We start from the raw sequence: 26,383 nt of genomic DNA, 5'->3' as shown, positions 1-26,383 counted from the left end.
TTAAAAATATAGTACTTAACGCACATTTCATAATGACTTATATAAAACTCTTCTAATCGATTTTTAATGTCGAATTAAAGATAAGATGAAATAGCTCAAGCCCTCAAGCTCACTCAAGCTCAAACACTCTTCTTTTGGCATAGCCTGCCAATCAACTCAGACTCGCCCATGGCGTCTTAAAAACAGAAGGCTGCGGCGGCTAAGGCTCGAGAGGCCAAGGCACAACAAGCAGCACAGGCTCGGAAAGGGAATGCCGCTCAAGGGGAGGAAGCCAAAGCCCCGCAGGATCAAGACGACTAGGATACGAGCAATAATGCTCAGAATACAGATGCCAACACAGTCCCAGCTAGCAGCAGTCAGGCTAGGGACGATGGTCAAAGGGAGGAGAACAACTATTGAAAGAGAACGGCCTTCGAAGAATAAAATCAAAAACAGCGAGGGCAATACCCGCAAGGACAAATCACTGATCAGAAAGAGCGGGAACATGAAGAACAAAAGAAGCTGATTATTCAGATACAACCTCAATTCCAGTATTGCGCCAATGCCAGCGAACTCCCTGGCTTTGACGGTTTTGGCATCACATCGGTCACGGTCAGTCGAAATGGGGAAACCTTCATTATTAGGTACGATAAAGACTTAAAGGGAGACCAGGAAACAAAAATATGGACACGGGCCTCTTGCGAGTCGAGGTGGGGAAAAGAAGAATGTGTAGCGATGCTCAGTGCTCAATGACGGCTTGTCGGGCAGAGGAATATCCCTCAGCTACAAGGCGAGAAAATGCCGGCACCGAGACACGGGCGAGCGCCCTGTCAATCTGTCACTGGTATCGATGATAACAAGACATTACCATCTGCACAATATGTTAACCGAATTTAAAATCCCGATATGCTACATGATGTTACAATAGACACCACATCTAAAGCGATGCCTGTGGAATGTATAAGGCCGTAGGCACTACAATTTGAAGAGGCGGTGTGTGCCGCACAGCTGCACAGCCTTCAGCTGAGCTGCATGTACGATATAATTGCGAGTTCCGATTGGTTGCAACCCCCCTACATCACTGTACTCCACGTCAATAAACGCCCTAGGCATATTTTGGATCCAAGAGAGCATTTTCCAGGGTTGGAAGATTGCTTCCTGCACTATTCTATGTACCCATCTGGAGATGCAGTACCACCATCGAAGCTACCCCTAGATGTTGTTGAAACTTCAGATACAGCAGTCTTAGTGCTACTGCTCAACTATGCACCTTCGACGCCCTTTGAGAGGTTTAGTGAGCCATGAAACAAACCCAGTCACCAATGGTGGCTATAGGTCGGCCAGGGCCACTTGCAGAGGAAGAAAACCAGGAACGGCCTGGGTCCCATGGATTTCCCGCAGGCAAGGGTCGGTCTTCAGATCGAGAGGAAAAGTATGATTCAGCTTATTTTTCCGGAACGGATGTCTCGAGCAAATGCAAGTATCAATAATTCTTACCCGTGACTTCTCGCTTACTCTACACATAGACAGCTCTGGGGCGTCCATCTTGAGCATGAAACCAGTTTTAGCAGACCCGACCCGCGCTTGGAAACAGGATGGTGGCATCAAACCATTCCCAGTACACAAAGCCTACGAAAGCCATCGGGCGTATCGAAATTCCGAGGAATCCACGGGATTGTCCCGTACTATGCCAGATATGCCTCGGTTGCCACCCCAGGCCATGGCAACGGCGTTTGCGCCAGCAACGGGCCAAGCGCGGTCCTCTACATACCAATACAAAGACTCAAACAGCATTCAAGACGAACTCCCGGGCTCTTCTTTGATGTTTCAGCCCCTTAGCAAATCACCTGAACTTAGAGTTAATCAAAAACTTGCTGAGCGCAAACGTCGTACGGAAATGAAAGAACTCTTCGATCAGTTGAATGACAGTATACCTCAAACGGCTGAGAAGCGTTCCAAGTGGGAAATCCTCACATGTGGTAAGCTACATAACCAAGCTTGAGATGTTTAAAGTATAGTTTAGCCCTAACAGCCCATTAGCCATTGAGGAACGCCAGCGTCAACAACAACATATCGCGCTGTTGCAAGAACAGCTTGCGGATATTTTCAAAGAACAGGAGTGGCTCAAACTGGAGATGGAAAAGCTACGTAAGGAAAATGCGCACCTTCACTCCGAAGACACACGTTACGTGCGAGACGGAGGCTATCCTGATCGAGAATCCTCGATCAGTATTAAAGTAAACCAACCTCCTCCGTTCTCGCGCTCTAGTTCCGGTCCATTTTTATATGACATCGAGGAAGCCGACGAAATATCGCCGTCGTCACGAACGCCCTACAACCCCCCTGATGATTTGGACTCATGCTACAGCGATGTCGACAGTATTCTGTCAGCAGCACTTACTACAAGCACCGCCGATAGCTCTGTCATGTCGAGTGCATTCGAAGAATTGTATATCATTATCTCTCGCGACGAGGAACTAGAAGGTCTTTTTGCGTATGCAAGGTCGCACGTTGAGACAGACGTTTTTCGGCGCAGACTGGCATGGCTTATTTTACAGCTTGGTGAGGGACTGAGAAACGAATCTACCACGGAGAATCAAAATCAGACGGCGAGGTTTGTTCGCGCAAATGCAAAGAAAATAGCTACTCGAATCACAGCTACTTCGACGTCCATAAGCCAGCATCTCATTCAGGACCCGAGTTATCTGGACAAGTTCCCTGAGAGTAGGCATACGGATGAGCAAAACGAAGATACCGAATCCACGGATTCCTCGAGCTCAAGTCCGAATGACAGTCGTGAGGTTGAGGTATTACGTGTGTTTGTACGCTGTTCGGACGCCTTTGCCAAGCTACGCGCAGAGTTAAGAACATGGCTGAACGTCCCATACAAAGCTACAGCCAGGATAGAAGAGGAGGTTAAACGGGAAGATCAGGAGGAGAAGGGGGTTCAGGGAGCCCCACGTAGTGAGTTTCAGTCACTATTTGAGCAGGGTGGCGATTATGTTGAGGAGTGGGTAAGCAGTATTTATGTGGAATCAACTGCTTATCGTAGCAAGCAGGGAACACCCAAGGGAGATCTTGAACATGGGAAACTTGAGCTGATGAATCTAGCTCTAAGATCGGGGCCAGTTTCGAGGGTATCCCTGAATGAGCCCGAGTCCTGCGATGTATCTCAAGATCCAACGACAGAGTTAACGCCGACTTCAACTGCAGAACAAGAGAGCCCCTTTCCGGCTCTTGAGAGACTTGCTTATTGGATGCAGACGAGCTTGAACTTGGTCACTTCCATATTGCGCTCACCTATTCCCGAAGGGCATTCTCGCGTGTCTTGGAAATGCGTGAGTGAACAATTCCTCTTACAACCCTTCTGGTGATTATCTTACAAGCGCCTAACTAAGGCCTTTCTTATTCTGTGGAGATAGTTTCAGGACCGTCCTTGGCAAAAATTCGTAGCAGAAATCACATAGGCTAACCTACTTTGTGTGGAAATAGCTATGCGGGGATTCTATGAGTATAGATGTACAAGCCGAGAAGTTGAATGCAGCTCTGAAGTTTGCACATCAAATGGCCGGTGCAACAAATGGAGAGACTATAAGAGTATACTCATCACAGTCATCTCTTGGTTCGAATACAACAACAAACTCGAACTCTTCCCAGGATATTGAGAGATCAATTTCCTCTTCGTCGACTCCTCCAGATCCAGAAGCTATTGAGTTGGATAACCGAACATCCAGTGCACCCGGCGAGCACGTCAACCGATATCTACTGTTTTGTGCGGACAGCGGATCAACTCTTCAAGCGATGGAGCACATTGATTTGACAGCGAAGTTGGAAGACGGTGAACTTTGGGATGAGTGCAGGACAGCCTACCAGCGTATCCGGAACCGGAATGACTTCGGTTGGAGGAACTGGATCCAGGAACGCTTTGTTAGAGCAAGAACTTTGAAGTTTATTAAAGTTCAGTTCTCACCTCACGAGAGAATGGCACGTGAAGCTGACAGATAAATAGTTCCAATTGCGGCAGTTGAAGCTATCGGGAACTTCGGCCTGTATTATCGACCCTGACTCTGTGCCGCCATTGGAGGAGCTGAAGCATGGGAATTACTGCTTCTCGGCTCTTGACCTAGCCTCTTCTAGCGACCGGTCATACCAGGCCAAGTTCTTCATGCACTGCTTTCTTAAGGCTGGCGATCATACATCCAACGGCAGTTCTATCGCCGCACTCCCCAAGAAGCTCAGGGAAGAACTTCGAGTGCTCAGAGATGGGAGTAGTAATGTGGCATGGGGAATATATATCGAAAATGATACGGATCTAGGGCTGCTGGCTGTCATCATGGTAGCTTGCCTCTTGATGACGACATTTATTACCTGTATTTGGTGCGGTCTCATGAATGACGTCCAAGGAGGGACGGGAATCGGGCAGTATATTTTGGGGGCGGCCAGCATTATTTATGCGCTAAGTCTAGGGACCAGGAGGTAGATGTGTGTTCATGGATTCGAAGAACAATGTGGTACATCATGATCGTATAATAGCGTGAAATGTTCAGCTGACTTTCAAACAAGATCCGACAAATCGTTCAGGCGGAACTGAAACAGAAGCTTGGTCACCTACATTCGTTTAATTATACCCAACTTGGAAACCCGAGAATGTTCGGCTCGCACATGAGTGCCAGGGCGTTTTTGCGAGAGCAATATGATGGTTTTGATATACGGCGAGCGGTTTATTCACGGTCGTACGCGGAAAGCGTTGGCAGGCGGACCATTGGTTCCAGTTTTACCTCATTATATATATTTGCATGTATATATAGAATAGACCGTATAAAAGAACAGTATCTTGGAGCGACTTTCTAGTGGGTAGCGCAACCACTTACAGCCATCCAATAATGCCTTGATTACGGTCAACTGCAACCAAGAATAGACTGCATATAAGAATTGTGTACGAGGCACTTCAGGTTACGAGAGCTACCGATAATAAACGTCTTGAAAAGCCGACGGCTGACTGACGAAGACGAGGGAAATGCTCTTACGCTAGATGGCATGCTTCAGGCTTGTAAAGGCACAAGCAGAAGTCCGCGTCGCCGACCTCAGCGCCGAGTGCGTGAAGAAGCTCGATTGTTATCAAGGGCGTCTTTGCGTGCCAATCTACTTCGAGGTCTGTCTATTCAGCTCCTCTGAATCCAGCGCCTCCCAGGCACAGCACCACAGGTGAATTAAGACCATGCTGCAAATCCTGTAGTATTGTGAAGAACTGTAAGCTAGGGAGGAACAGAAAGAAGAGCTCTCTCCACACTATAGCGTTTGCTATTTATAGGTGGGGTGAACCACCCCTGACTTCCCGTACCCCACCATAGTAACCACCTGCACCAGCCAGTCCATAACCGAGGCCCGGAAGCGTCTCGGGCTTGGCAGCTTTAGGAGTGTCAGGCGCTCGTGCACTCGTGGGTGCATTTTCCGGAAGGCTATTTCCGACTTGGTCTTTATTGCAACAAGTTCGTTTTGGAAAGCGTTCAATGACCTCTGGATATTGTTGCTAGCTGTGAATATAGAGACTACCATGCTCTGATACAAGTGAGTGGGGCCGGTTCTGTGGGGTGCATAACTCCCTTTGTAGCTACTGTACATGCCCCGCGTGGAGAGATCTGGGGTGCCCGTATGAACTCGGACCCGCGCGCAAGCCTTCAAGTACGCCACATGCATCCGGACCAGCTCAAGGCCCTGTAGGCATGTACTACAACGAAGGCGTTCCTCGCAATCTGACCTAGGCAATGTCTAGTACTGACTGCTGCCTTTCATGCCGACGGGACGGCTTTTCAAGGTAATGGCGTCAATCTTGCCATTTGACTTGTTCAGGAGTTGACTATGGACAATTCATTCTGGGCCACATACTGCTAGGGGCGGTCTCTGTGCCAAGCTTGGCTCTCCGCGTGGTCCAGTCCTCAAGCAAGGATATCTATGCTTTATTCATCACCCCTTCCGACATCGACTTGCTTGCCGCAAACGGGATTCACGTTTTTGGGACACAAGCTACCATCGCTGCTTGGGTGAAAGTTCCAGGCTCACGACTGCAGCCTGGCACCCAGCGACAACATCTCACGCCGATCATGGCCGGTGGGGTAGACTCGGAGGCGCGTGGGGTGGAGGGGGCCGTGTGGGAGGTGCTTGCGGATTTATGACGCCCGTTCTCGCTTTCCCCGCGCTTGATCTCGAAATAACTCCGGAAAAGCTCGACTATCAACATTCAAGATGGGGGGCTTCATTGTCGGTAGTTTCCTCCTTCTCGGAATATTCGGATTCCTCCTGTCGTTATTTCGGGCGTTTGCAAGCCCCTTAAGACATGTTCCTGGGCCTTGGTTGGCTCGTTTTTCTGACATTTGGTATTGTTGGTCTGTGAGTAGAGGGGACTTTGAGAAAACAAACTTAGCACTGCACCAAAGATATGGTAAGGTACCTGACATTTCTCAATCAACCTGGCTGTGTTACTGACAAACCCCACACAGGTCCAATCGTCCGCTATGGCCCGAATCGATACAGTATCAATGATCCCCATGCAGCCAAGACTATCTACGGCCTGGGGGCCCAGTTTGCAAAGTCCTCCTGGTATAGCACCTGGGGGCCGCCAGGTCGATGGACGATTTTTGCAGACCAGAACGTCCATCGCCATGCGCAAAATCGGAGAATGTACCAGAACACTTACAGCATGAGCTCTTTAATATCCTACGAGCCGTATGTGGACGAATGTACCGATCTGTTTAGCGACCGATTGCGCGAGTTATCTCAGGCGGGCCAATCTGTCGACATGGGAAGGTGGTTTCAGAACTACGCATTTGACGTGATTGGTCTGATAACATATTCTCGACGGTTAGGCTTCTTGGACCAAGGAGAAGATATCGGGGGTGTGATATCTGCCCTTGAGAACCACCTGACTTACGCCACGTTGGTGGGCATATTCCCGTGGCTCCATCCCATATGTCACTTCGTGCAGAACCGACTACTTGGCGGTGAGAGAGGCAAAGGTCGGGAGTACGTTTTGAAGTTTACCCTCGAGCAGATGGCTGCGTTCAAGGCGGCTCCGAAGTCCATGCCAAGCAACGTCGAAATCGAGCAGTCAGAAACAGTGGTAGAATCTTTTCTATCCAAATTCCAGTCTAAGCATTCATCGGAGCCAGGTTCATTCACGCAGTACCACATACAGGTGGGTTGTGCCGCCAACATGGTAGCGGGTTCAGATACGACAGCCATCAGTCTGACTGCCATTCTGTACTACCTACTCAGCCATCCAGCCAGCTTGGAAAAGTTGCGAAAGGAAGTCGATTCTTCCTTTCAAGACGGGAAGCTGTCTACGAAACCCACGTTCAAGGAAAGCCAAAGCATGCCTTATCTCCAAGCAGTCATTAAGGAGGCTTTGCGAATGCATCCAGCGACAGGGCTACCACTCGAGAGAGTTGTGCCACCAGGTGGTGCAACGATAGCTGGACGTTTCTTTCCCGAAGGAGTAAGTGAATATCATATTAGCTTGTGCTCACGCAAAAGTTCGCTTGGGCTAAACCGATTCTAGACCGTGGTAGGAATCAACAGCTGGGTAGAGCACAGGAACACGCACATTTTTGGGCCAGACGCAGGAACTTTTCGACCTGAAAGGTGGCTCGATGCGGACTCTGACCAACTTTCGCTGATGAATCGCCATTGGATGCCAGTAAGTCATGCCGATTTCTTTGATGCAATCCAGACACTGATGGTTCATGATTTCAAGTTCGGGCTTGGCTCCAGAACATGCATTGGCCGGCACATATCAATGCTGGAAATCACAAAACTGGTTCCACGGATTCTGCGCGATTTCGATTTCGCAATCGTGGAGCCCATAGACAGCAGTAAGGGCATATTTAATACTCACAATATGTGGTTTGTGAAGCCATCCGATTTCCAGGTTCGACTTGGTCTACGTGCCCAAAGCAGTCAGTAGATTCGTGGAATCCAGGAGTTTTATTGGCTTTTCAAGCTTGCGCATAGCGAACATGCAAAGTCGCAATATGACACTACAAGCCCTGATTCAAGCGTTCGAATCATGACCGTCTGACTGTTTTGGAGCACGTAACAATCAAAATTGTGAATAGGTAGAGGCAACTTGTTGTGGGCTTAAACGGTGTTTCTATCAAGACCCTGGGTCGCCATGGCGGCTTTGAGGGAATTATCGAGACCAACGACCGCTGGAACATTTTGTGATGCAGTGTGTAGCGAGCCACTATGTAACGAAAATTGCGGCCATTACATTGACAACCTATGAACCTTCTCAATTCAGTCCCAGAACTTTTGATCGTTGGCATAATGCTCTCTCGCTTGGTCCTAGCTCACAAAAGCATCAACGTCACGAATTGTCCATATCCCTTTTCCCTACTGGTGTTTCTCTTTCTCTTTGTACCTCTCCAAGGCCGAGGTGATCGGCCTCGCGTGGGGTAACGTATTAAATAAGCTCCTTTTAGCATTTCCCGTCTTCGGCTTTCATCTCTTTCCTTTTTGATTCCCCCCTCAGCGGGTTCTCAGAAGTTTCAGGCAGGGCGGCACGCCACGGCTCGATACGCTGGTCCGCTGTGAAAGAGAATTAACTTCAATAGATGATGGAGCGATCGATAACAAGTCGTGTCGTAATCCCGAGGTTCGGCGCTGGTTTCGATTTCCTGGTGCAATGATCAACTCTCTTGTATGGTAATATGTAGCACAGAATCAGCTAAAAGTTGCCATATATATCATCTTAGACTCGATTCTCTTTTCTGTAGATAAATGCTATCCAGAGTTAAGTGCGCTGCTTATTTACGTGCTCCACCACATACATCCACAGTTACTCATATCACTCTTGCCTGTATCTGACTCAGTCTCATCTATCTTTATATCGATAAACTGGCTATCGCTATCTTTTAACGGCGTTGCAGGTCCTGAGGAACTTATCTGATACTGGCGGCAATATGGCTGCACCGAGAGTGTTTCTGAGGGACGACGATCTTCCATCTTAAGCACTCGCGGAAACTTTGCAAGGTCAGTTGGAAATGACGTCGAAAAGCCGATGGTTTCGGAAGATGTGGCCGTGATGGATATAGTTGTTGTCGCACTCGGAGATACGCTTTTGGTGCTGACACTCGGCACAGAGGTATTCTGGTTGGCATATATGAAAACTTCGAGGATGGTATCGGACCAATAACAAAACCACGGCTTATCACCTTCCTGAGCTATAGAGCGTCGATTCAAGCTGCGTGAAAGATGAGTCAAACGTTTTCTCTTTAATTTCGAGTTGGCTGAGGAGGAAGTTGAGAGCAGATTCTCCGGTACTATAACACTTTTATTGTAGGAAATCTCGATTGCCCAGGCGGGACCTCGTGAAGGCTCATTCGTGTCGGTCACTAAGAGAAGTCGAGTATCGATGACCCGCGGTGGCTGAGAACCGTAAGCATAATCATAGCTATCGACAGCCAATGATTCATTGTAGCCGATGGTAATGGAATATTGCGATGTGTCAGGGGCGTTGGAAAGCTTGTTGATGCTGATTGATTGCTGAGCAGAGATTTGGTTGCAGTTCCAGGCTTGAGCTTGCATGCTATCACTGAAACAGGTGGCTGGGGCTCGCGTTACCACGAGAGGCAGACTAAAAGAACCCTCCGGGAGAGGCGTGAGACCTGGAGGAAGTGTTGATAGAGGTGTGGCATCAAAGGTTGCTGAAGTTGTGCCCGAAGAACCACTCGTAACAGTCGATGACGGTGAACTGCTCATAGATATCAGCGCCAGAGCGTTTCACGTGGATACATTTGACTGTGCACCTTCTCGACCATTTGCTCAGTCCAGCTCCAAGACCAATGCCGACGCCGATCACGGTAGCAGCCACGAGGCCTACCAACATCCAAGTCCTGTGTTCTGCGAACCATGATGATGATTGAGGTATCGCTGGCTTCTCTAATACTTCTGGTGCATCATGGACCACAGCTTCTGGTGCATCACCGGGTGTCACTTCAATTCCATCACTGTCGTTTGCAAGAACCTCGAGTCCGGGCTGGTGCAGAAACCCGTCCTCCTGATACACAACTTGGGGTGCTTGTGCATCGGCATCGATGTCGGCAACATTCCTCCTTGATACCCCTTGCGTTTGTTGCTCCTGACTATTCAGATCCATGGGCTTTGGTTCAACGAGAATTGAGGCATAGGGTAGAGGAAAGAGCCATGGTATGTAAAATGGGCGAGAGTAACAGACCTGTGGAGAAGTGGGCAGAGCATCGCCCCCAAAGCCTAAAGCACAACAGGGCTGCCAGTGGCGCAGCGCATCGTTTACATTTGAAGCTTAGATCTGCAGCTGATTGTTTCAGATTGAGCTCTAGGTACTTGCCAGTCGGATGTTGATTGGATGGCCTAAGAAGCATTGCGGATTTGATGCAACTTCAGCGTCTACGGCAGTCTATGGTCACGCAACCTAGTATCTCAGAACAGTCAGTCACACAGTATGCCGGGGTATGAATTCTTAGCGTAGGAATTCAATGTATCTAAGCCCGCAAAACTCTGGTAAGCAGCCAATAGATATAGTGCTCTATCTTTATCGTCTACTTTGCGAGAATTGATATATTACCCAATGCAAGAAAAGCAACCACGTAATACATCACGAGCCAGATTAAATATTAGAGCTCCCAGGTTACTTTTCAAAGATTTGACATGACGATTCCCATCTAAAAGTATTTTGAGTCGTGCGAGCTTACTTCGATGCCGTGGAGTGACACTTGACCATTAGTGCAATACCGTGTGATTGTTCCTGCATCTACCAGATTTCAACCCCCTTCCCTGGCACTTGTGATGGTCCATGGCAACCTGAGCGACCCACCGCCAGAGGACCTTACAGGCGATGCTGGAGTATTCAGGGTGCGTTTTATCTCTCTTTCTTGAAGACTTAAACTTGGTGCACGAAGGCCACTGTGGTTGAATCAAATTGTCTGTTCCATGGTGGTGCTAATGCTTGGTGTATCGACGCCGATGAAGCGGCTCGGCCCTTACTATACTGCCTTCTTTCCCGCTGCAGGATTTGACGAAGGATAATGTAGGGCCAATCACCTTGGTAGATGAACGTGAGTTGTTCACGGAGAGCCCGTCTGCAGCTTCCATCCCCGAAGAAGAACAGGCCGATGTTATGCCACCCAGCACAAAACCATCAGTTGCTAGAATTGAAACTGATGTGTGATCTGCAGCTTCCATTCCACTGCTCGAACATGCTTGTGTAAAGCTGAGGATGACGGAAGGTATTTCCAGAAACCACATAGTCATAGTCTCTATAGCTTCCATCCCGGTACCGGAGCAAGCTTGAGTGAGGCCAGCGAGAACGGCGGGAATGGACAGCTCAATTGGCATATTGAGCCGAACGGACTCCACACGTGAAGCTTCGGGGGCATATTGTCGGACGCAGAGTGTTGCTAGAATTCCGATCGCTGTCTGCGTCGCTGCGAAGACACTGGTAGGCTTCAGGCCGCTCGAGCAATGTTTTGGTGTATCGTGGCGAAATCTTTCAACGATTAAACGTATTGCGCCTTGTAGCGCCAAGGATGAGGCTGCAGCTTCATAAAACCCAATACAACCTGTACCCCAAGTACCAATTACAAGAAGATAAGTAATAAGGCAAAACGCGCTCCCAAGCAGAGGTGCAGAGACTGGCCTGAAAAGCTTTCCAGTCTTGCTTTTGATAGGTAGGGAGCCGCAACAGCCTGCAAAATGGCATCCAATGCGACCAATAGCTTCCGCCAATGGCATAGAAATTGTGGCCGCTGAGATAAGCTTTAGTCTCTGGTCCAGATCTAACCGGGAAAGGGGCGTCAGCAGAGCTGCCAGTGCCGCAGCCATTATGCCAGGTTGTAACCAATACCCAGTACTTGACAGGAGCTTTCCACCACGTTGTAGTAAGTATGGGGTACGGGCGCCAATATACCCGGCGAGAACTGTCTGTAGTAAGAGTTCCGCAACCTGTCGACCCCCTGGCTCCCCAACCATGGCGTAGATCTTCAACGTGGAAAAAATCAATGCCCAATATGCAAAGGACACGAAAGCTCCGAAGGGGTTCGGAATGTTTATGTTCGTCTTCCGAGTTGGAAGCACAGCTGGTAGCTTAGGTATCATATTGAGTCGTTTCAGTTCTCGTGGGGTTGATCTGAGGAAGCTCCACAGGTAACCCCCAAGCCAGAAGATCGCTAATACACGATTCCACTGGCCCAAGAGCGCGACATAATTGATGGCAGTGTATATAACTGGAGGTGTCCTGCACAATGGCACTGCTATTGTGTTTATTTGTTGCAGCCTGCGTGCCAATAGCGAGTTGCTTGACTTCCAGCCAACAATCGTTAGCATGGCTGCAGCTGTTGAGAAAAGCTCCGTAGCCAGGGATGCATAGATCAAGTATAATGGTTTAATAGGAACGCTGCCATGGAGGTGCCATATGAGGTGAGATAGTGCGCCAAGATGGTGCTTGACGAAAGCCGAGAGATATTCGAGCCGGTTAAGCTCGGAGATCCACAGAATGGAGCGAGAAGCCACGCATATTTGACCAGAGACTGACAAACGCTCTGGACTCTAATTTTAGCTTGATTTCTCTAAATTGTTGCTTTGCAATGTAGCACCAACCTTCATCGTTGTCTGTCATGAACGCATAAAGACAGATTGGTGTTGAAGTCAACGTAATCAGCCAGCCCATAGCAAAGCCAAAGAAGGGAAGAAACCGGTTCTCATTCTGGAGATTTTGATAGAACCCGGGCTTCAGATACCGTGTTGCCAACTTCAAAATGCCCTCTGTCATATAGTAACTCGTGAGGGCAAGCAGTACATAGGGGTAGGCAAATGGCTGTGGCTCCATATTGAACTTTGGGGCCGATAGTAAGCTTCGATGACTTGTCTAACACGATCATAGAATCAACGTGACGTGTGGTGCAAAGAGCCTTTATCTTCTTACTGCGGGTGACAACGGCATTCCCAAATATACAATAGGTGAGGGTGGTCGATTTGAGGGCCAGTGACTCTCGATCATCGCCGGTTAGACATACTAAGTAGCGATTGCTGAGTCAGATTTAGATCAAATATGCATGGCCACGTTGAGATATACCTAATTCGTAACTATCGATCAATTAGTATGTCAGTCTGCCCGCAGGCCTCGTACACCGGGATGCTATCATGGCTCGTGGCCCCCGTGCTGACGTGTGCGTGCTAAGCAATGTTGCAACGCCCGCATTACCCAAAAGGAAAATCTCCAATCAGCATTTACCTGGCATAACGACGCATATCATTTCTCGCCAAAGCTGGCGTCAGCATTGAGGATCTAATGATGCTCCACTTCTACCATGTTGGCTGACCAGATTGTTTCCCTCCCGTGAGGTCGATGGCACCCCGTTTAAGGGTATGGTCGTGAATCTTTTCAGGCCATTTCACACGCACTTTTATTGAAGGTTCACTTAGTTACCAGTCTCTAGTACACGCCAGGTCTTAAACCCTGGGGCTGCAATATCAATGAAAGGTCCAATACTACACTACATACAACAAGGCGCATCTGTCGAACGTGTGTTTTGCAATAAGGTGTGAACGGAACAATACATCAAGTCTTATAATATATACTCTCCAGCAAGTTGTAAATTATATACAAAGTATAGAATGGAAAAACGCATTACGACAGATTAACCCGCCACCGTTTTGATTATAGGTACATAATTGAACAATAGCGCGATAATCCTCGCGTTGGAACCGGCGCGCAGATCTCGATGTGTACGAACTCCTGGCAGGCTTGGCGTCCCAGAGGATTAGACGAGGGTCGCGCCAGACCGGAAACGTCATGGTGCAAGCCACTCAAGGTGCGGCTGATCGATATTCACCATTTGCTGACATCCGCTCCTATCTTCAGTACCTGGCTGAAAGTGGCAAACAACCTGACACCTTGGTTGATCATTATATCATTTAGTTTCGTACAGGTCTGGAATGATATTTCGCATCAACACTGGATAATCTCACTCGAATTGGTCCGCCGGATTCTAGTAACAGCATCACCTCTTCACAATGTTCGAGCATTTTCAACTACGCCACATTCCTGCACTTTTCGCAGCTACTACGACGACATTTGGCGGCCTCTGGCCGCTGTTCGACCCGCGAGGCTCACTACACGAGTTCGGGTTCACGTCGCGGATCGCCGACTCACCAGCCGCTGCCCCCGTCATGATCATCGGGTGCGCCCGTACCTCCATCCTCGGTATCTTGATGTTCTACTACTACTCTCGTGGACAACTGGAGGTGGTGGACACTATCCTTGGGGTATTCGGCGCTTATGCTGGCTTAATTGATAGCTATGTTGTATGGAAAGAAGGAAATCTTCGAAAGGCGATCTTCCGCTTCGTGAGCTCGGGGCTCCTCTCTGCCTGGGCGTTCTCTGGTCAGACCGCAGGCCGCTGAATGAACTTAATGGCAAAATCCTTCATCATGGACCAAAACCTGCGGTTAAAGCTTCCAGTAGGCATATGGGGACATTATCGTGGAGAAGTCGGCAGTGTGCCTCACGGAGGACGGGATGATATCGTAAAGAAATATAATTGTGCTGTAAACTTAAGCAGATATGCCACATGACTAAGCATAACGTGATAGGTATCTAGAGCACTCATTAGAGATACCGTTTTCTAAAGGATCAGATATTGTCCCGAATTCGCGCGCTCTTCGTATCCATTTCTCTTCAATGGATGCAGATCCACGATGATAATAAGGCAAGCAAAAGTTTCCAAGCAGTGCTGCACCGTGTCAGACTTCGATGTCGGTTCGGTGTTATGGATCGGCAGAGCACTAATTAGTGAATATCCTTTCGTCTCTGCTGTGTCCAAACTTAAGATCTCGGTAAAGCCAACAGATGACCGCGAATTAATATCGTGGTCATATTGAGACACACATGTAAGGTGGCACTCAGCTTTCAGGGAAGTTCACCACCAGAGACTCATGTGTCACAGAAGGAGGTTGTCGTGCACATATGGCCCTTCTATAAATTGGTGTGCACAGTACTCTTGTCTAATTGGCTATAAGTTAATAGGAGGCTTGCTCCCTTATTGCAGACACTGTGGTAGACGAGGTATGTACTGAGGCTTCGGCATGCTGAATCCGGTCTTATCTTGAGAACTCTTTCATGAGGCAATTGTCAGCTGTCAGGTCGTATCACGATGACCATCGCCTCGGCAACTTGGCTTTAAAAAAACACTAAGTCGTCGTACCACTTCAAGGTTGGCAACGTAAGCCTTTTTACAAATTCGCAATCTATTGGTGGATCATTTGACGATGCATGGACTCTCTCGTCGCCCATGGCCAGGTCTTGACGTCTGTAAGCGATTGACTCAGTTACAGTCTGGGTTCGAAATGCACTGGTTATCGCAACCCCAGCATAGTTCCTGACCTCTCGGTAATACAGAGTCCGGCAGCTTGGTATCAAACCAATCAAGTCTATTCCAGGCGAAAAGAGTGCTGGACACCTTCCCCATTCGGCTTAAAACTTCCCCACGATCACGTCTGCGGATCCCGGCCCCAGCGCCGCCCACATCGTCCCGTCAAGAAGAGCCGCCCATAAGAATGTAGGGTAGCAGTACTTGCCGGTCGCGCATAAGCGAGACCACAAAGATAGGGCACAAGCACTTGAGCAACGCATCTTAATTCCAGGTACATGGTGCCACCAATTTGCCGCTGCTGATTCTTGCATTTAACCCAGCCGCGGGATTTGACCGCAAGTACCTCTACTATCGCTGGTCATATATTCAAGGATTTTGCCGGGATATCGCATCAGCGGAACCCATCACCTGAAATACATGACCCTGTCACGCCATGCTCGACGTGATACCAGGCATCAGATGATGACAAGATATCCCATGAGAGTTGCAATAGCAAGAACTGCAGATCAGACAGGCGCAACTCGCTCCTACTTGGCAGCTTGCATGCAGTGCTTGCTGACATGCCCGGCTCTGAACGGAGCTTAAAAGCTTATTTCGACGGCTGCTAGTGCTGTCAAGTGCTTGGCTATCTTGGCCTTCGAGGCACACTTCACCAGCAGCGGTCATAAGATGTCTTGGCCAACACACCTGCATATCCATTACGTCCTCCACCCCTGGTCTTTTATCGCCCACTTCAAGTTCGAAAACTTCGACGTATGCATTCCCCTGCTGCCAAGTCGGCGTGCAAGTTGTATGATCCATCTCGTGAGACCCCCAACTGCTGGACACGTCAGATTGATTGGTCACGGACGTTCAACGGCTGTGGCGTGCCCTTCACTCGAATGCAGCAGATGTCAACCCTTGTTCGCACTCGCAGATCCTTGCCTGCCTTGAACCCTAGACGTGTGACCAATTATCTGATACACCATCAGGCAGAGTCAGAGTTACATCCGTTATTGGTCAGCCTCAAGTGAGGACGGCGGGCCCCGGGTTTCCTTGCGCGATACTTGTTTTCGCTTGCACCCGCTCAAGTTGCGTATTTTCAGGGGAGTCAAGAAACGTTGCAGAACGTATTGCTAGCGCCGATAGCAAACGTACTTTACATCCATCACTATAGTTCAATAGATCAGGCTCAAAGGCATCAATCAGGAAGGTCCTTGGCGCCCAGCCTCTGGTAGATTCTCATCGGGCAACCGGTCACACCAATGGCCATAGTCGAGGATTCTGCAGCAGCGGGGAGGAGGCGAGTCTGCGCCGGTCTGGATCATGCTACCATCGTCCTGGCCAGGAACTACAGGACTGACAGGACTATAAAGACGCTCGCGCGATTCCGCGTTCCTGTCTTGAACGCCCTTCATGTAGAGAGTCATCAGTAAATCTCTGGATCACCCTTAGATAGCTATAACCGGCCCCTCTCACACTCAATATCTCCCCTCATCATCATGAAGCTCACTTCCATTGTTGGCGCGATCCTTTGCGCCGAGGTTGCTCTTGGTGCGCGATTTACTGAGAAGCGGCGTGAGCGCGCTGCCCAGCGTGCTTCCAAGCGGGCTCTATCCCGTACAAGTCTGCCAAAGATTGCGGCGGATGATGGTGTCCTCGAAACCTTTGAGACTGGCAACGAGACCGCCCATGTCGATTACTCCACCAACTGGGCCGGTGCTGTATTGATCGGCTCGGGCTATAAGTCCGTCACCGCAACGTTCGTAGTCCCAACTCCATCGGTTCCCTCCGGTGGTAGCTCGAGAACCGAGTATGCGGCCAGTGCCTGGGTAGGAATCGATGGAGATACCTGCCAGACGGCTATTCTACAGACTGGGTAAGCGGCAGCACGTTGGGAGTATTTTGCTACTCTTTTCGGCTATCTCATAAATGAACATCTGAGTGGAGAGTCTACAAACTTTACAAAAGTGCCTAACTCAGAACTAACTGACGTTCAATGTTACAGTGTGGACTTCTATGCTCAGGGAAGTTCAGTGTCGTTCGATGCATGGTACGAATGGTACCCAGATTATGCCTACGACTTCTCTGGCATCACCATCAGTGCCGGGGACACTATCACCATTACCGTGACAGCTACTTCGACAAAGGCCGGCACTGCCACCGTTGCTAACAAGTCTACGGGCAAGACCGTCACGCACACGTTCTCGTCACAATCTGCTGCATTGTGCGAGACGAACGCTGAGTGGATAGTTGAGGACTTCAGCTCCGGGAATTCCCTTGTTCCTTTCGCCGACTTTGGCACCGTTACGTTCACTGGTCAGTGACTGTCGCCACTCGAATTGCAGCATGCTAACTATATGTAGGGGCTTCCGCCACAACCAGTAGCGGAACTGTTGGGGTTAGTGGTGCAACTATCCTTGACATCAAGCAGAACAATAAAGTTCTGACTGATTGTTCGACCTCGGGCTCTTCAACTGTCCAGTGCACCTATACCGGTTAAACTATAAGATCATCGAGCACAGCGCTGATCGGAACATTGGTTGTGGAAAGGAATATATGATTCAAAAAGCCTTTCAACAAGGGCTCCAAGCTGTATATAGTCAAATGAAATTCTCGCCACAGTATCAGACCAATGCCTGCATCAAAACTATATCGAATACTTCCATATCACGCAGTTGAACCAGGCCTTTTTATGTATAAAGGTAAATATAGTCAATCCCCATCATAAGTGAAAGCAGTGCAGCGCATGCCCCACTGACAGTTTCAACTGTCACATCAAAGTTAAATTCACCGTCCACTTTCCTATACTACCAAAAAGCGTTAAACAAAACCCACTGTAGACACCATCGCATAAGCTGTACATAAAAAAGAAATGAACTACCTACCAGTGCGTACGCGCACGTACGGTATTTTGGTAGTCTTCCGAAGCCTGAAAGTCCTCAAAGGCCCTCTTGGCGTGGCCCAGAGCCTCCTGGGCCCGGGCCAGCAGTGCGGAGTCTTCAATGCTGGTGTTGGCTTGCGCAACAACCCGCCTCCACTTTCGAATGGCTTGTTCGTGCCTCCGCAACTTCCGGGCCGAGTCATCAGCGCGGCAGTCTGGACAGCAGCTGCCGATCTTGCCACCCTCGGGGATAGTCTTGGGCAGCGACATGATGGTGTCCTTGGCGATGACACGCGGCTTTACAGGGTGCCCGCAGGCTTTGTACTCGTGTGAGACGCGGCAGAACGGACATGAGCCGTTGGCATCGAGCCACAATTCCATACAGCCGGCACATGACACATGCCCGCACGCCAACACGACTGTATCATTCTCGCTGGGTCGCCCGGAGGACCGTCCGAGGCGAAGGGGTATAGTCATACAAATGGAGCAGATCACGTTGTCCGGTTTGTCCATCATAAAAGTGACCTTGGGCTCCGGGAAGAAGGACTCGTTGTCCGCATACTGCATAGGGTCTTCATCCTCTGACTCGTCCATCTGCATGTTCTCGAGTATGTCCAGGATACTCTCCATTGATGTGGACGACGTACCTTGGCCTCTCGAGGATTGAGACTCGGACACGGGCCCCTCTGCGGGAGTTCGACCAGCGCGACTTGGCGACGGGTCGACAGGCCTCTGTCTCGATCTTGACATCCTCGGTGGAGCCTGTGCGTGCGCCATATACTCTGATAATGCCCCAGAAGATATTTGCGGCCGACCGCGCCGGGGCGGAGACTCAGTCCGCGCATCTACAGCATATCTGCTAGATGTATTCGAGCTACGACTGGGTCGATCAGTCCTGTGGAAGTCGGACGCTGGAGATGAATTTCTTGACCGGCTAGAAACTCTGTGATCACCTGCACCGCGCTCGATGTCCCTCGAGGAACAGCTTCCGCTCTGTTGGCGGCTCATTGGTGGATCCTCTACCAAGTATTTGATTTTCCCCTTGATGCTTCCGTTCTCCGTCATGAGTGTCTTGGTAAAGCTTGTCATGGTTAAGGCTTGCTCAGCTTTCTCGTCTATTTATGAGAGATAAGTCGGGTAACAAGTGGCTTTGAGTAGTAGTGAAGTTTGTGTGCTGTTAAGAACTGTTGGGGTGTTATTCCTGTTGTTCACTTTTGCTAGGGACTCCTATGATCCATTTGTATTCGTGACTGCGAACGGCCACGAACAACGCCTTTATCCTCCTCTCGAACGTTTTCTTTGTCTTCAAATTCGTGTATACCCCGTTGTGAAAATTCTAGATCTGGGTGATAGGATAAAGAGTGCTTTAACTAACCAACGTGACAATAGCATTATGTTTTAGAAACAAAGCTTCGGGGTAGTTTGACTAAAGTCAGTCCTCCCGTTAGCTGGCTGATTTGCACATTGGTTGATAGTCGGATAGATAGTCGGGATCCCTAACTTGTACCAAGCTTCTCTTAGTGACACTAGTATTGACACTGGCACGCAGTCTCTCCACCGTTTATACGGCTTCTTGGAGTCTTTGCGTTGCATGCTCCCAGGTCATGTAACTGGCCCAGTAGTTAGGTGAGTTTCGACCACAGCACATCGTATCATATATGAAGTTGATTGAACCAAAAGTTACATACCAACCTCCAGGAACGCACAAAGATCTATATTGCAATCTCGTGATAGACTATGTCCTCTCTTACACAAGGTTTACAAACTGGACCCTCTCAGCACCGCTCAACACCTCAATCCCGGTCATCCGGATGGAACACCAAAGCCCGGACCTCGATGCTCTCCCGGGCGGGTACGTCGTCGCCGGCCGAGGGGTCGGCAAAGGCCGTGTGCGGAACGCGGCGGGCGCGGCCGTCGGTCTTGGAGTCGAAGCACTTGATGAGGATGACCTCGTCGGGGCCGAGGCCGTGCTTGAAGAACCAGCGGTGGCGCGGGCTGTGGCGTACGGCGAACGTCTCGCCGCGGCGGTTCGGGTAGATGAGGGCGATGGGGACGAGGTCCTCCTCGGCGACGGAGCCGGCCTCGGCCAGCGCCAGCGGGTCCCGCAGCACGCGCCGGATCGGCCGCCACACGTTGATGATCTGCACGCGGCCCCGAACTAGCTCGTCCGCCTCCTCCGGAAGGTGGTGCGGCACCCGCGATAGGGCGGCCTCGTAGGTCTGGTCGATGTGCACGCGCTGCACCGGCCCGCGCTGGACGGGATTTCGCGGGTCGGCCGAGGCGCGGCGGATGGTATGGTCAAAGATGAAGACCTTGGATGCTCCGGTGCTGTTGCATGTATATAGTCAGCATTGAGCTGGACTTGCTCAGAGTTCTTGTGTCCGCTCAAGGGTCCCTGACTTACACATCCTTCAACAGCTGCTCCGTCTCTTTATAGTACCCGTCCTTGATTTCAGCATCATCAAGAAAATCCTTTTCCGAGCTCACATTTCTGTGGATCTGGAAGCCGTTCTTGTCCAGAGTGAACTCACTCTCCTTGCCGGAGATGTCCGTGATCCGGGTCGGGTGCGGCGCGACCGGCCGGTCATACGTCTCCGGACGATCTACATAGGTCGGGGCGGGAGGAGACCCATCCTCGTTCGGCTTATAGTAGTTGAGGACCGCGTCCACATCATGGGGCGAGATGGTGGATGCCTCGCTCACGCTTGCGAAAGTCGTCGCCGCTGCGACGGGGAGCTGGACGTCGGCTGTAGCCATGCTTCGAAGACACTATCGTTCTGTCTCTAGATACTTGGACTGGTTCGCGAGTTGTGCCTTTCGGTGCTGGAACGCCTGTACCGATCATGCATAGTTACTGCTATGACGACGATATGTTCCCTTATATACAGTTATCCTCAAGGACCTCCAATTAGTCAAACGTGCAGGTTAGGCCGATTCCCCGCAAGCACGCCATTATCGCCGTGATCTTGCGCCAGTAAATTCATCACAAGATTTGGGATTGGAGTAAGACTTTGGGTGACCCGAAATCCGGATTAGAAATAAAGCTCAACTCGCCGCACCAATAGACTTCAACTAATCCGCCAACCCTTTCGAATATCACGTGTGCAACAGGGCGTGACTATGCCGTGGAGTTCCGCCAGGGGGTAACTTTAGCTATTTGTCAGCAGGCGCATTTCAAATCGCATTTGACAACATAACGGCTTAATATCATGCAATTGGGTACTGACGAGATTTGTGTCAATGAGGTCAATCGACGGGCGCGGTTAAACCATGTCATCTTTGGCTAGGTGCGGCTTACACAGATATTCGGGAGTATGATCTCTCCAATGGAGGTCTAACTGGGCCCCGCCTCCGGCGGCCTGATTCCCACTCGCAAGCTGTTTTCTGACATGAGATCAGCGGAGAAAGTCTGGCAGATGGCTGTGTTGCTATGTCTTGGAGCGGGATCCGACATATGTATCTGAGTTGACTGGCTCCAATACTCTCCTAGCAATTCACCTCACTCAGATGCTGGGTCGTGCATACATGAAATGACGCCATGAAGCCCCGTACTGCATGTACAAGTCTCAGCGGATGGTGGTGCCATTCAGAAGTGTATTCAACCTCATGTTTGGAGACATGACCATACACTGTACGTAGTGATCTGGGCTCAAGTTTCGACTCAGAGCGATGACCAACGAGTAGAAAAAGTCTGCGGTGCTTGTTTGTAATCGGTGCTGATTAGTTACGGCTATATACATTTACACAATGCGACGCCTTCCCAGAACCCCCCTGTATGGCTGCATTCCTCTCTGCTGTCATTCAAACCTCAAAAGTACACACCATGTATCCGCCATCGTCTGGCTGCCATGTACGTGAAGCCCTTCACCAGGCTCATGCTCAGTCCGAATTGAGGCGGCCGTCTATTGGGTACTATTGACAGCCATACTGTTCCAGCAAGCAGTTGTCATCATTAAACTCCTTCACTTCGGGTTATCTAGATATTAGCCGGATGCTTTCCGAGCAGCTTCTACCTCTTGCTGGAGCGCTTTGATCTGCTCCATTATGTCGTTGGTGGGTTCCGGTTCGAGGCCCTCGTCCTCTGGGACTGCTGACTCCTCTGCAACCCTCTCGACTTCGCTTGCTGCCCTGTATCGACCGGACACGGATCCCCCCTCCCCACCACCACTCATGCTTCCCTTGCTGCTCCCCCTAGCCCTCGGTGGCGGCGGTGGCGGCGCTATCCCGCCTTCCTTGTCCCGACTGACCTTCCGTGTTGTTGGAGTTCCTGCTTCCCCACCATTGCGGCTGGCTGGTCTTCTGGTGCTAGAGTGTCGTGCTGGGGGCGGGGGCGGAGGAGATAATTTTGGTAAGCCGTCCTTGCTATGTGAAACTGTCGGTGCAGATCCAAGACTCTTGTAGTCCAAATTGACGGGTCCCACGGCTGCTGGCGACCTGTTCTCATCACCGATCCCTGGACTTGAAACGGCCGCGAAGTTGGTGCCGGTAGGACTCGTAAATGAACTCGCCTGTCTGGCATGGTTTGGTCGCCTAGGAGGTGGCGGCACCGGAGCTGCCAGGTTTTTGTCCGAGCTGATATTGACGCGGATACTATCGGCACGCGAACGATTAGATTCCAGTGAGCTTCGGGGAGGATCCTCTTCAGCCGCATTGGAGTATATCGAGGGTGGCTTGCTGTCCACCCGGTTGTGTCCCGGTCGACGTGGCGGAGGTGCCGCCGGCTTACGATGCGCGCTGGAAGTAGTCTGTATACTGGTTTGTGATTCGCTCCGGGCACGTGTGGTGCCGGCAGGAGGCGTCGGTGGACGCGGATTCGCGGACAGCTCGGCAAAGGGCTCGGGAAGCTTGCCAGCTGCTTCTTTATCGAATGGCGAGTCAATATCTTCTTCGGCCGGTGTCCGGGACGGAGGCATGGGGAGTGGTTTGTTGATGTCGGAACTTGAAGGCCGGGAGGACAGTGAATGTACGCTAGGCTTGCGGCCCGGAGCAGTAGGCAAAGAGGTGTCGATGGAGATGGACTGTACGGCTTCCTGAGTAGAATGGGCGGCTTTTCCATCCGCACCAAGTTCAATCTTGATCAGCTTCCCGTGCCTGGAGCTCGGCGGGGGCGGAGGCTTCCGGCCGGACGTCGTGTGAACATTGGCCAAGGGTGACGAGGGCAGGACCGTGCGGCGCTCTTCGGTCTCTTCTGGCTCCGATATATCGTGAGACGTACGCGGTGTATCCTGGATAGCATCGAATATAGACTGGCGGGATACGGAGCTTGCATCTGTGTTGCTGGCCCCGTCTTGCGCTGCCGTGTGTAGTGACCCGGGGCTTCCTGTTGCTCCTGCTCCTCCTTGCCCTCCCGGGGGGCCGGGTATGTTTGCGTATCCCGTCAGCAGGAGCCTCTTGAACGAGTCCACATCCAAAGCCTTGGCTCCCGCCGCTGCTTGTTCGTCTTGGCCCGAGGGATTATGTTCCAGGTCCTGCAATGTCTTGGAGAACGGGTTGGGAGGGACCCGGGGCAACGGCGGTTCGTCGTCCAGGATACTCTCGCCCGGTGCTGGCGACACTCTATTGAAAGGGTCGACCTGCTCCCCGTCGTCTCCCGAGTCGCTGCTGCTCTCGTCGTCGCTGTAGCCGTCGGGCGGGTAGCTCCTGACGGGTGTGGAGTCCTCGGGCGAGGACGGCGGCGGCGACTGCACGCGCACCTTTTTCACGATCTTCTTCGGCTGGGGCTGCAGGCGGCCGTCGTCTCTCCCTGGCTCGTCGTCATCGCCGTCGAGCCGGGCTGCCCTGAAGGTCGTGGAGGGCGGCGGCAGGGATGACTTGGGGGCAGCAGAGGCAGCATCGAGGAAGCTGGAACTGGAGCTGGAGCCGGAGCTGGCGCTGGCGCCGGGGGCAGCATTGGGCGCGGACCCGCTCGTGGTTGTCGTGGGAGGAGCCGGCGACGAGGGGTCGCCAGAAGGTCTCCGGCGGAAGGGGTTGTTGGACCCGAAGGCTGGGTCGGCTGACGACATGGTGGGAGGATGCGGAGGGGAGGAAGACGGTAATTTATAGCTACGCAACCGGTTCGCTATATTTCGGCCATCGCAGGATGCGGGTGGAACATGTGATGTGCCTGCCTGGGAGGGAGTTTGGGATGACGAGCCCGGAAGTGAGGTCGGCCGACGATCCCCCTCAATGCGATAAGTCCGTTAGTAGTTAGTTGCCTCAGTTGGGATACCCGCGTCCCAGGGAGTCAGGGCACGCACACATGCATGCATGCAGTGAGTATCGGAAGAGCCGGGGTTATTGGGGAGGGCGGCTTGGGCTTGGGCTTGGGCTTGGGCTGAGGTATTGGGTGCAGAACTGCCCGCGTGTACGTGCATGTATGTGCACACAGAGTAAATAAGGTCCATAACCGATGTGGCTAACTTCCCGCTTCCGGGTGCAGAAGCCCACTTGTCCCAGCTGTGCAATTGACGTGACAGCACTGGCAGGCAGCATTCTAGTCAACTCACGTCTGGTCACCGGTTTGTCTCAAGCAGATGATGCGTGGTTTTGTTGGCAAGGCGATCGATCTACAGCATCATGTCACGAGTGCAGGCATGGCCTTGCCTTTCCTTATCGGATAAGTAAGTAAGTAATCCAAGTAACCTACTGCACATAGTGACGTCCAATGGCTTGACCTTTGTGCTATGCAACTGGAGGCTCGAGGCCCATTGGGAATGGAAACCCGCGGGCATGGGTACGGAGCCCTCCATGCATGAACTCAAAGCTATGTAATCCCGCAAGCATGGGCTAGCTAACTTACTATGGTAGAAGGGAGCCGATGGCTGAAGCTAGTCAGCCACGGCAGCTTGCGAGCTGCGTACCTACGTAACGAGGCCTAGTCATGATGCCTCACTGTGGGGTAAGAGGCTCTGGGAGGCTGCTCACGTATCACTCTCACCTGGCAGCCTTGGTTGAGCTACGTGCCGATAAGTCATAGTCCGCGAACGGTAATGGTTGCAACTCCGGTCACCAGCCCAACCTGATCGGTCCTCGAATGCGCTGCCATCACTGACTACCATCCCCACACATACCCATACCCACCAAAGAATACCTATGTAGTCAGGTCTTCGGCCAAGTCGGTTGGCCGACTCAAAGCGATAGTGGGCAGGTTCCATATCGCCAGAGAAGGCTAAGTTGGGTGGTATCGTCGGGTCTCAACTCGATAGGTAGTTCAGAAGCCCTCTATCGGCATACACAGGCAGCACGGGGGCTTTCGCCCACGCCCATGGTCATCTTTCTACAGTTGTTCCACGTCCCAGTGCAGCTCGACGGCTCCAGGCAGAGTCGAAACGCAGGGCCTGAGACCTATCCAGCATCCATGGATGTCTTGGGTCGCCACACTTGCCAGGTTTCGAAATGTAGTATTTGCGATCCCCACAATGAAACAAAGATGGCCTTGCGCGCCACGCCTTCTTCCCAGCGATGGTGTCTGCTGCGACGACAACGACGTATGTACGCGCACGTATACTATTCTTCAGGTGGCTATTCCAATGCCTTCCTCCTCTTGTAACATGCGCTGGTGTGCTCTGACGGGGTGATGTTGCTACATGCCCAGAGGAGATTAGCCACAGGTGCTACCATAGTCGTCTCCGGGACCCTAGAAGCTCTTGCTTCCAGTTGAAACCAAGTCTCCACACTCAAGCTATCGGCGGCACGTGATGCCCCTTATCGTGATCAACAAAAGTTGTGCGAATGCCGTGCCCCTGCCTAATTGGGGTCAAAGTAAACACAGCCGCTAATAGAGACAATTTCTCGCGTTGCGCGTCACAGCCCATGCAATCCGTGAGTCGGTGATTTTGATCGGAGATCGTCATTCAACTTCAGGCGGGCAGAGACAACGCTCCACCGCCGACTCACTTTCCACAAATCTTCTCTGCATCACGAGAGGGAAAACGGCAAGTTTGAACAGTGCAAAACCCTTCCATTGGTATAATTACAGGTAGTCTCATCACATCGTCAATGATTGCTTACCCACACGCCGCCAGCACGTAGATGCCACGACCCGAACTGTACAGGCGAGGCGGCATCTATTTGCCACCAGAAGTACGCGCGTGACCGCCGACCTGCTTTTGACCCAGCATCCCTTGGAATCGCGTCACGGGCTTCCCTTGTAAGCAAG

General features: G+C 51.1%; 8 protein-coding genes across 8 annotated transcripts; 4 read left to right on the top strand and 4 right to left on the bottom strand.

The window, feature by feature from the left end:
- Positions 1–1,531: 1,531 nt before the first annotated feature.
- Positions 1,532–4,459, top strand: JN550_000609 (uncharacterized protein; the record flags this gene model as incomplete). Its single annotated transcript, XM_049317800.1, has 4 exons — positions 1,532–1,958; positions 2,020–3,317; positions 3,472–3,906; positions 3,989–4,459. The coding sequence occupies 4 exons, from the start codon at positions 1,532–1,534 to the stop codon at positions 4,457–4,459; spliced, it is 2,631 nt and encodes an 876-aa protein (XP_049177898.1).
- A 1,854-nt stretch (positions 4,460–6,313) lies between these two features.
- JN550_000608 (uncharacterized protein) lies at positions 6,314–7,939 on the top strand (the record flags this gene model as incomplete). The annotated part of the gene is made up of 5 exons (XM_049317789.1): positions 6,314–6,366; positions 6,414–6,418; positions 6,477–7,471; positions 7,535–7,672; positions 7,730–7,939. 5 exons carry the CDS (start codon positions 6,314–6,316, stop codon positions 7,937–7,939), a joined length of 1,401 nt encoding a protein of 466 aa, XP_049177897.1.
- A 1,731-nt stretch (positions 7,940–9,670) lies between these two features.
- JN550_000607 (uncharacterized protein) lies at positions 9,671–10,132 on the bottom strand (the record flags this gene model as incomplete). Its single annotated transcript, XM_049317779.1, has 1 exon — positions 9,671–10,132. The coding sequence occupies one exon, from the start codon at positions 10,130–10,132 to the stop codon at positions 9,671–9,673; it is 462 nt and encodes a 153-aa protein (XP_049177896.1).
- Positions 10,133–14,025: 3,893 nt separating this feature from the next.
- On the top strand, positions 14,026–14,415 carry JN550_000606 (uncharacterized protein; the record flags this gene model as incomplete). Its single annotated transcript, XM_049317768.1, has 1 exon — positions 14,026–14,415. One exon carries the CDS (start codon positions 14,026–14,028, stop codon positions 14,413–14,415), a length of 390 nt encoding a protein of 129 aa, XP_049177895.1.
- A 2,449-nt stretch (positions 14,416–16,864) lies between these two features.
- Positions 16,865–17,865, top strand: JN550_000605 (uncharacterized protein; the record flags this gene model as incomplete). The annotated part of the gene is made up of 3 exons (XM_049317756.1): positions 16,865–17,241; positions 17,371–17,681; positions 17,729–17,865. 3 exons carry the CDS (start codon positions 16,865–16,867, stop codon positions 17,863–17,865), a joined length of 825 nt encoding a protein of 274 aa, XP_049177894.1.
- A 381-nt stretch (positions 17,866–18,246) lies between these two features.
- Positions 18,247–19,335, bottom strand: JN550_000604 (uncharacterized protein; the record flags this gene model as incomplete). Its single annotated transcript, XM_049317745.1, has 1 exon — positions 18,247–19,335. The coding sequence occupies one exon, from the start codon at positions 19,333–19,335 to the stop codon at positions 18,247–18,249; it is 1,089 nt and encodes a 362-aa protein (XP_049177893.1).
- Positions 19,336–20,039: 704 nt separating this feature from the next.
- Positions 20,040–21,003, bottom strand: JN550_000603 (uncharacterized protein; the record flags this gene model as incomplete). Its single annotated transcript, XM_049317734.1, has 2 exons — positions 20,040–20,574; positions 20,651–21,003. 2 exons carry the CDS (start codon positions 21,001–21,003, stop codon positions 20,040–20,042), a joined length of 888 nt encoding a protein of 295 aa, XP_049177892.1.
- A 1,226-nt stretch (positions 21,004–22,229) lies between these two features.
- Positions 22,230–24,248, bottom strand: JN550_000602 (uncharacterized protein; the record flags this gene model as incomplete). Its single annotated transcript, XM_049317723.1, has 1 exon — positions 22,230–24,248. The coding sequence occupies one exon, from the start codon at positions 24,246–24,248 to the stop codon at positions 22,230–22,232; it is 2,019 nt and encodes a 672-aa protein (XP_049177891.1).
- Between the last annotated feature and the right edge of the window lie 2,135 nt (positions 24,249–26,383).

The sequence above is a fragment of the Neoarthrinium moseri genome (assembly GCF_022829205.1).
Source record: "Neoarthrinium moseri strain CBS 164.80 chromosome Unknown scaffold1_Wmoseri_CBS_16480, whole genome shotgun sequence".
NCBI lineage: Eukaryota > Fungi > Ascomycota > Sordariomycetes > Amphisphaeriales > Apiosporaceae > Neoarthrinium > Neoarthrinium moseri.
This window is presented reverse-complemented; position numbering and strand designations above follow the sequence as displayed.